The 9,621-nt window shown below is 38.9% G+C and overlaps 2 protein-coding genes across 14 annotated transcripts in view; one reads left to right on the top strand and one right to left on the bottom strand.

Moving 5' to 3' along the window:
- Nucleotides 1-4,656, top strand: part of csde1 (cold shock domain containing E1, RNA-binding) — a 16,285-nt gene extending 11,629 nt beyond the window's left edge. For 8 of the 13 annotated variants that reach the window (XM_034875982.1, XM_034875980.1, XM_034875981.1 and 5 more), the window contains 9 exons: nucleotides 195-212; nucleotides 1,066-1,173; nucleotides 1,454-1,632; nucleotides 1,728-1,840; nucleotides 1,969-2,088; nucleotides 2,195-2,373; nucleotides 2,575-2,738; nucleotides 2,906-3,038; nucleotides 3,177-4,656. In XM_034875982.1, the coding sequence (XP_034731873.1) occupies nucleotides 195-212; nucleotides 1,066-1,173; nucleotides 1,454-1,632; nucleotides 1,728-1,840; nucleotides 1,969-2,088; nucleotides 2,195-2,373; nucleotides 2,575-2,738; nucleotides 2,906-3,038; nucleotides 3,177-3,224 (1,062 nt within the window). In that variant the 3' untranslated portion in view covers nucleotides 3,225-4,656. The remainder of the gene's footprint in view (nucleotides 1-194; nucleotides 213-1,065; nucleotides 1,174-1,453; nucleotides 1,633-1,727; nucleotides 1,841-1,968; nucleotides 2,089-2,194; nucleotides 2,374-2,574; nucleotides 2,739-2,905; nucleotides 3,039-3,176) is intronic. The other 5 variants (XM_034875979.1, XM_034875978.1, XM_034875976.1 and 2 more) reach the window with 1 other exon arrangement.
- Nucleotides 4,657-5,203: 547 nt separating this feature from the next.
- rassf11 (Ras association domain family member 11) lies at nucleotides 5,204-7,418 on the bottom strand. Its single transcript, XM_034877854.1, has 3 exons — nucleotides 7,346-7,418; nucleotides 6,991-7,103; nucleotides 5,204-6,900 (listed from the first exon to the last, which is right to left on the bottom strand). The coding sequence occupies exons 2-3, from the start codon at nucleotides 7,091-7,093 to the stop codon at nucleotides 5,570-5,572; spliced, it is 1,434 nt and encodes a 477-aa protein (XP_034733745.1). The 5' UTR covers nucleotides 7,094-7,103; nucleotides 7,346-7,418; the 3' UTR covers nucleotides 5,204-5,569.
- Between the last annotated feature and the right edge of the window lie 2,203 nt (nucleotides 7,419-9,621).

The raw sequence follows: 9,621 nt of genomic DNA, 5'->3' as shown, positions 1-9,621 counted from the left end.
GTGTGTGTGTGTGTGTGTGTGTGTGTGTGTGTGTGTGTTATGCTTTTCACTAACATTTAGTCTAAAAATTGATTCCTAAACCTTTTTTATATGAACAGTCTAAAAGCTCACAAATTATGCAGTGTAAGAATTCTGTAATCACAAGTGTGATGTCGGCCTTGTCTGATAGGTGTCTTTCTCTTAATTTGTTCAAGGCTAAAGTTGTAGAAAAGGTTAGTCTTTGTTGGCTTCTGGCCCACTGGTTGCCTCCTTTACCTCTTTAGTTAACCGCATGGTATTTCATCACCAATTAACCCCTTAGAATCATGCACTCGAACTTTATCACTGATTCAGGGAGTTGTTTGGCTGCACAATTAATGATAAAAAGGTAGTCCCAAACGTATATCTTAGGGAACAGTCTGTTAAGTGTCTTTAGTAATAAAAATAATTTTATATTTGTCATTCCTCAATGATTTATAAGCACCACCTTCATTTAATGAGGTTATCCAATACCCTGGTTTTTTTGGCACTTGAGATTAAGACTGAAATATGTTTTACATTCAAAACATTACGGTAATTTGAAGTTGCTGCAAGAAAACAGATTCTCAAGCATTTTCTGTGATGAAGCAGCCTGGCAATCTTGATTTATAGTCTCATGCTTTGCTGGGATTAAATTAAAACAAGACTATTGCAAATGTGTTCCCAATGAAACTGTTACACTAATGGATAATTATGCAGCCCTTTAATTGTAGGTTGTAACTCCAGGGCTGTCACAGTAGACTAGGCTAATGCTAACCAACTAGGCTGCTACAGAATAATGCATCGTGCAGTGTTTCCTTGTGTGGGTTGTCTGCTCACTATTTTCTAATACACTACATACACTCAAAAAATCACCTGGTTTCATTATTTAAGACATTGACTGCTTACACCAGGTTTGTTGGTGTAAGCAATCTGTCTTACGTTGGTGGTGGTGTTTGTTGGAAACGGGTGTAGCATTGGTGAGAATTGCCCTCTGCCGTGGCCAGCTGGATCAAGCATTGGTATTGCTGATTATTGAAAAGATGTGATTTGTTTCCCTCTCTGCAGGAAGCTGAGGAAGGAGTGATTGCCTATGAAGACTGTGGAGTGAAGCTCACTGTGCCATACCATAACAAGGACCTAGAGGGGGGAGGATACCCACAGGTCGGAGATAAGGTATCTACTGAGTGACACTGCACAAAGGTTTTATTTTTATTTATTTATTTTAATTTTAATTTTAATTATTTTAAAGATTAAATGAAGACTATACAAAGGGTTTTAAAAAAAAAACTAAATGAAAAGGATTTGCACATAAAAGTATTGAACTCTCAGACACTGTTGAAGAGGTAGGAAAAATGAGGTCTGCTCTTATAGACTGACACATGCTAATATTACCCAATTTTAGTTTGTGTGTGGTCTACCCCCTGTGTGTGACTTATTAATGTTTGTCCTCTAGGTGGAGTTCTCCATCAACGAAGTGAAGCGAACTGGCCAGCAGAGCGCAGTCTCCATTAGGGTCCTCAACCGTAATGCCTCCAATGCCAAGAGACTGCTTGGATTTGTTGCCACACTGAAGGACAACTTCGGCTTCATTGAGACAGCAAATCACGACCAGGAGATTTTCTTTCACTACAGGTACAGGTTTAAATCTTAGATGCTTTTGGACAAATTCATTTACGTGTTAATGGTTTTTAAAGATCTGTCCTTGTCTGTGTGTATCTATTCTTCAGTGAAATGTGTGGAGACCTGGAGAACTTGGAGCTGGGCGACACAGTTGAATACACTCTTTCTAAGGGAAAAGGAAACAAAGTCAGTGCTGAAAAAGTTACCAAAGTGGCTGCAGGTATGAGGGGTTTAATTCCAACTGTTTTTGTAACATTTTTTAGTCATTTGTTAATATGGCAATGTAGCTGGGAGTTCCTACAAATAAAAGGTGTGTGTGTGTGTGTGTTCCATTGTTTCCAATTACAGTGAATGGCATTAGTGAGGATGTTGGTGCGACCGCAATGATGGGGAAAGTTATCCGCCCCTTACGCAGTGTAGACCCTTCCCAGACTGAATACCAAGGGCTAATTGAAGTCACAGAGGAAGGTTAGTGTCAAGTTTTGATGGGACTTGTAGACCCAACATTTAAGCAGTGTTTGTTTTTTCTTAGGAAGATTAAAATCTCCCCCTGCTCCCTTCTTTATGGATTCAGGTGAAACTAAAGGTCAGAATTATCCCTTTGGAATCATGGGTATGTCAAACAAGGCCGATTGTCTGCAGAAAGGAGAACTTGTTAAGTTCCAAGTTTGCACAGTAGCCCAAACTGGTCAGAAGATGGCCTCTAATGTGGTCCCTCAGCGTAGAGCCATGGTGGAATGTGTCAAAGACCAGGTACTGATATATTTATATTTATATTTATATATATATTTATATATATATATATATATATATATATATATATATGATTTTTTTTTGTTTAATCATTGCACCACATGTATCAGAGAACCTCAGTTTTAAAGTTACCATTTAATGGGTTATGTTGGAATGAATTGCTTCCAATTTGGAATACTGAAGTTGTTTTGTTGCCCCCAGTTTGGCTTTATCACATATGAAGTGGGTGAGAGCAAGAAGCTGTTTTTCCATGTAAAAGAAGTGCAAGATGGCCTAGAACTCCAGACTGGGGATGAGGTGGAGTTCTCTGTTGTCCTCAATCAACGCACAGGAAAATGTAGTGCCTGCAACGTACGCAGAGTCAGGTAAGTACTCATAACCTGTTTTTACATTTTGGTTAAATTAACTATAATTTCAACATTTACTAAAGTTGTTGTACTTAAACTTTTCAAATGATTTAAGATTTAAAAAAAAAATAAAATAAATAATTGCTCTTAATGTTTGAATGCTCACTATGTACCTAACGTTACAGTGAGGGGCCTAAACAGGTGGCCACTCCACGTCCGGATCGTCTGGTTAACCGATTAAAGAGCATCACTCTTGACGACGCCAGTGCTCCTCGCCTGGTGATTGTAAGACAGCCCCGTGGTCCTGACAATTCAAAGGTACAAACAAGCCTGTGCTCTTGCCCCATTTTGTCTGTACTACGAATTTTACTTGTATATTAAATATTGTCGATACAAAGTTTTGTTTTTTTAAATTGTAAGCTACCACATTAATTACATCGGTCCTCTTCTACACAGGGCTTTAATGTGGAGCGCAAGACTCGGCAGCCTGGTGTCATTGACTGAGCAATACAGAGCCCACCCTGTTGGTCGGATGCTGTCCCAAGGGGCAACAACAGGGGCTAAGGGAATTTGATTTGACACATGCTTGTACACACAACCTCATACATAAAACATACGCACACATACAGTAATTGGCATGTGTAATCTTAATCCCCTTCGATGCCTGCGAGGGAACTCTTCTCATTCCACAGTTCCCTGCCTCCCATGTATGATGTACTTGATACAGAGTTCAACACTGCAGTGTACATCGGGTCTATGAGAGTGTGTGTGTGTGTGTGTACGTGTGTGCGGGTGTGTGTGTCATGTATCCTAGAAGTGATTATAGTGTGTAACTGAGGTATTTGTTTCTGAGAGTCTTGTCCCTCTAAGTCAGAGTGGTGACTCTTTGGCTGTCTGTCCTTTTTTTGAATCTCCTTTGGTTGGAATTCTGCACCTGTAATCTGTCCAGTAGTTTGCCTGGGTGAGTGACTGTTGGCATGTCTTTTGAGCATCTGCTCCACTTTTTTTCTTATTTTTGCTCTTTACCCAAGGAAACTTAAAATGGTGTCACTGACAAGTTTCCACTACTGTATGCTTTCCTAAAAGATGCATAAAGCAAAGCAAACTTCCCTCCATAAGGAGGATCATATTTTTCATGTGCAGGCTTAAACTGAGGATTCTTCTCTGCTCGGTTTTTTTGAGCAGTTTTTAAAATGCTTTATTGAAGAGCTGAAGTGAAAGCATGGTGTTTGTGTGTGTGTGTGTGTGTGTGTGTGGTTAATGTCAAGGTAGTTGATTTAATGGAGTTATCTACCAATCTGGAGCCTTGAGATACCTTTTTGGTATTCACATGCTCCACTAAAGCAATTTTTCCCAGGTGCAGAGTTCCTTGTGGCATCTTATATCTACAGTTCTTTTATACTACTTTTTTTTTTCTTGCACATATTTTTGCTTTTTTCCATTGAAACTCAATCTGCTAATATTGAATAAGGTGCCTAAAAACTACAAGCAAAATTGAAAAAAATTAGATGCATCCTCTGTTCCCAGCCAAACCACCAAAACATTCAGAACAATCTTAGGGTGGCTTTCTTTTCTAGTAGAAATAATACTGATATGCATCCCAAACCTGTGGGTTGGAATATACTGTATGTAATGTGTGCTTTTTTGCTTAGTGATGGTTCATTGAAACTTCAGATATAACAAAACAAATTTAACTCAAAGGAGAAAGTAATACAAATTCAGTTAAAAAAAAAAGCATTAAGAAATCAGGCTACCAGTTATTGTGCGCTGGAGACATGGTGGGTGTGCTGTTGTGCCTCTGCACATGAAGTTACAGTCTAAATTAATTTCAACTTTGGAGATCACTGGGTTTCAGTTGAACCATGGACAGAGGTTCTCATGTACTTTTGTTAATGGTCTTGAATGAAACAATTGAAATAAAGTTTTATTAAAATCATGAGCTATTTTGTAATTGAATTATTTCAGTGGCAGGCTGCTTGATTTGACTAAAAAAATAAACTATGAACAAAGTACCTGCAAAAAAACATTTTATGTTGACCAATGTTTCACTCCAGTATTCACTTACATGCAATAAATGACTCGTAAGAAAAAGACGGTTGCAGAGATTAGCCAGCAATTTTTAGAAAAAAAAAATCCAAGTGCTCCCCTCTAAATACCCTTAACAATTGGGGCTTCTCAACCATTTACGAATTCACCAGAAATGAATCTTATGGAAAGCTTTCAGTCCAGTCCAAACACTCTCAAATGAAAATTTAAACGAATACTATTGCAGTTACAGAGAACCATTCTCTGCTTGTGTCCTCAGACAATTCCACATAGTTCCGTATAGACCGGTTCATCTTCATGAAGTGCAGAATCCCCAAAATGCTCAGCTGAAAGCTGTCATGAAGCAAAGGCAGGAATATTGTCCTTTTGGTTTCCATCTCTTTCAGTAAGCTTGTAGCATGTACAATACTATTATTTATATATATATATATATATATACCAAAATGTAACATAATGCAAGGTTGCACGGGCAAGGAATCCTACCTGCAGATGTTATTTCAAATTTAAAGCTTTGTGATTCTGATTTCATTGTCATGATAAAAAATGTGCTGTACATAAAATAAGGCTTACAGTTTTTTTTTTATTGAAGCGCTTTTTGTTGGACAGACGATTTCACCCCCTTATCCTTGTTCCCTTGCTAAGGATCACCGTGGTGCCCTTCTAATATGGAACAGTAAGTCTGACACAAATAAACAGTCCATTTACAAATGCTCAATACAAGTTAAACCAGTAGGATTTGTAGCAGTAGCAATGAAGCATTCTTAGTATTTGACTACAAATGGGTGACCTCTGTTCATTTGATTTTAAACCTTGGTACTGCCCAGATGTATAGTGAGCTCAGAGCGGTGGATCACCTTTTTAGTCTGCGATTGAGGGATTTGGGCTTGAGCCCAGCGTGCCCACCACTCCCTCAGCTCGGTGGGCCCGGTGGGTCGTCGCTCTTTTATCTGGTTGGGAGGATTTAGAGCATGAGGAGGGTGCAAGTCCTCTCTGGGAAGGAGCTTCCTGTTGATGTTTATGTCCCCATGTGAATCAGATTGCTGCTGATTTAGGTCCTTAGTTGAAACAGCTGAAATCTCTGTGGCAGAATTTTCACCTTTTGAGAACTGCTCGAAATCCTCTTGAACAACATTTTGAGTAGCAAAGAAATCAAGCCCTTGCATTTTGCGCTTGTACTCCTCCAGTTTAGTCTTGCACCCCACAACGTTTGCCCTCATCTCAAGGAACTGGCATTGTAAATCTTTCTCGTAACCTTCCTCTGCCTTGAATTCATTCTCCCAAAACTTGATTTGTTCCATCTCCTCTTCAACCATTCTCTGCTGAGTCTCCTGCTCAGCTTTTATGGTCTTCTGTTTTTCCTCAAGCTCCAAAATCTGTTTGTCTATGCACACTATCTGGACCTGTAAATCCTGCAAACAGCTGAGTTGATATATTATGGTTTCTCTTAAACCGTTTTTCTCATCTTCAGTTGTAGCGCTGTTTAAACTGGACAGGTCATCAGGTAGTGCCACTTGAGCTTTCAGTGTGCGTTTGCTTTCTTTACTCGTGGTCTGACTTCCCATGCAGCAGGATGTCTGATTGTCCAAGTTGGACTTTAAACTTTTCTGACCTCTGACTTTGCATCTGCTGCTTTGACCTGGGTTACCTTCGTTAACATTGAGAGAAACACCTAAAGATGTACGATTTCTTTTATCTGTCCTCTTACTGCTTTCCTTATCACAAGCAGTACTATATACCTTGCCTTTACCCAGACTCTCCAGCCATTCCCAGGCCTCCTCCATGAGCGTCAGAGACTTTCTTTTAGGCCTTTTTAAGACCTCTTTGTGCTGCTCTTCCTCCTGTCTTAAACATGACAGCGGTGGCAGGCTTTGACGATGCAAACTTAGTGAACTGCTGCCCCGCCTCATTCTGGTGCCTGCATCTTTTCTTCTTAATGGCGGGCAGGGCTGATATCTGCCAACTTTTGTCCTGTTCATTTCATCCCAGACTGAGGGTCCGTTGTGGAGCAGTGTGAGTTGGACCTCCCTGGCCTGCTCACCATACTTCTCAAGAGTTTCCAGAAGGCATTCATTAGGGGTCATGCACCGCTCAAAGTCTTTAAATTTCTCCTGTAACGTGTAACGCCCAGGTTGACCTAAAGAGAAGGATGACACTGCGGTTGTTAGCATTGTCAACATGTCAGTACATAAATGTTGTAATCATGTTGAGCCACAGGTGTACATACCCAGGGCTTGAGCCAACGCTATGACTACTTCTTGGCATGTTGTTTTCTCTGTAACTCCGCAAACAACACGTGGGATACCATCCACCAACACTTTCACTTCCATTGTACCCAATCTGTGATTTTAAAAAGACAATACATTTGAGTCAACGTGTCTGTTGAGCAGGCCACTGTTAGGGGAAGTGGTGGAGACAGTGATATCACCCCCATTAACATTCACTGTAATCTGTCTGCAAATCATACATTTTTGTAGGATTTCTACAGTATCCCCTTAAAAGTGAAACTAAACAAACGGCAAAGCAACTTTTAATATTAGCTTTGAAAGAAATATCCATGACTAAATATTCGAAGGACCTACCTTTTTGTCCTGTCTGTAGTGCAGTTGCGTGTAACCGATCTGATCTGGGGGAACGTTCTGGTTTGGAGGAAGTCTAGAGCAATTAAGAGCCATTAAAATTCCTAAAGTCCCTAACCAATGAGGACAGTTTATGATCCCACCCATCCATTTTGCCTGAGGGAAAGAAAAAAAACCTACACAATTGTATTTCTCTAGGTTTATATGAGATTGTACGACAGGAAAAATAGAGCGTAACAAGCCATTTGGTTAGTCACTGTCATTACAGAGGTGGTATGAATAACCTACTGTAGCTAACACTTTTGGTAGGGCTATTTTTTAAAATGTAGTCCAGATTACTGAATACTATATCCCTAAAATCTAATTCGTAACATTTAATTTCTTTCACAAGTCATCATTGTATCGTTAAACACAATTTCAGAAGGTGCCCTGCGATGACCTGTTACATCCTGCTACACTCTGCAGTGCCCTGCTATGCCATGAACTACTACAAACTTGTATTTGTATGGGTCTTATACGTACTGTCCATGACAAAACACACATTCCTCACAGTATCCTGGCTGTGTGTCTCCTCTGCCATTGTCGTAGCCAGAGGCGATTCTAGGATCAGACCTTTAGGGGGCACAGCCACTAATGAGAATGTGACACGGATATAGAGCCTTGCAAAAGTGTCAACCTCACCCGTTAAATAAGTAATTTCATTATCTCATAATCTCCGAGCTAGATACCAAAAACAATGTTTTTTTACACTATTAACACCATGAAGGAACTTAACCTGCCACTTTACAAGTCAGAGTATTAACGGCCATATTACCACAATGTTCTAACATTTAGCAATTTTACTTGCTTACATTTCAATTTGGATTCTAACCCGTGCCATGAAATTACTAAATTCTTCTCTGGAGACTTCCAACGTTAAACTTCACAACCGCACTACTGCGCTTCCCCTTACAGATTAGATAGAGTGAGACTCAACCAAAGGCATGGGTCTGGCACAACCACTTCTGATTGGTCAACACTGCGTTTCTGTTCTTGGCTGAGTTACAGGTGCATAACATCGGCGACAGCGACACAGGATATTAAACATGTTTCACGCCCTTTGAACTTGTAAATGTTTGTCCTTTGCAAACTCTAATTTGAAACACCAACATTTATTTAAAAGATTAAAATAAAATAAAAGTTTATATTACATTAATTTTAAATAAAAAAAATGTTTTTGAGAAACTTCCTTGAGCCCCCCTTAAAATGGCCTAAAATTGCCAATGGTTGTAAAGTGTATTGAACTGGCTAACTATACGTTTTACTGCCAGTGAGTTCAACTTTTTATTCAAGAGAATTCTATTCCTTATAAAAGGTGCACAGTCATACATTTACACATTTATTTAAATTGTTTCCTTACTCCTCTGTGATTCCCCGCAACTCTTACACAAATACTCTGGACTATCTGGACTACCTCCACAATACAGAGGATGCAATTATATAAAAGTATTTGCCTACAGTGAGAGATTTTAAAATGTGAAACTGCTGCGTTAGCCTTTTGATGTGCAGTATATTTTAAAAAACACAATTTATAGGATGTTTAAACATAAAAAGGATTTTTTTTCCGAGTAAAACAGTCTTATGAAACTTGTATCTGAAAACAAACAGATCCTGTTTACGTGCATTCACCAGGGATTAAGTGGTTATGCTGTTTTAAAGTCTGGGTGTTCCTATTTATCTTTCTAACAGGAAGGGTGATTATAATCCGAACAGAACATGTAAACATGCTGAACTTGTAAACTGTGCACAAGTGAGCCGTTACTATCAAGCACATACTCATTCCTCAGTGAGTCTGTGCTGCTTAATATTCCGATCCTATTATTTAATAAAATCGGGGCTTTTTCATTTCAGACTACTTTACCCAGACCACATTTTTTTGGAGATGTGTCTTATTTTGTAACGTTTCCCTTTTTCATTTAATTGCTGTTTTTATTTTTCATTGTTTTTTGTTTTTTATCATTGGTTTTCTTTTGTCTACAGTGTCTATATTTTGTGGTATTTAACTGTGTTGTGTCTATTTTAAATTGAGTGACCGTTTACTATTATTATTATTGTCATCATTGATGTTGCTTTATTTTTCCTATGCGGCCTTTAAAATAGTTTAATTTTGTACATTTGTAGTACGTATTGTAGATTTTACGTTATTCAGCATTCTGTACATTTCATTCGTTGTACGTTACTGTGCATATGACAAACTTTCAACTGTAAATTCTCTGATTCTCTGTTCTCTGTATGTACTG

Source organism: Etheostoma cragini, chromosome 7 (genome assembly GCF_013103735.1).
Source record: "Etheostoma cragini isolate CJK2018 chromosome 7, CSU_Ecrag_1.0, whole genome shotgun sequence".
NCBI classification, from domain to species: Eukaryota; Metazoa; Chordata; class Actinopteri; order Perciformes; family Percidae; genus Etheostoma; species Etheostoma cragini.
Note: the sequence above shows the minus strand (reverse complement) of the source record. Positions and strands in the feature narration are given on the sequence as shown.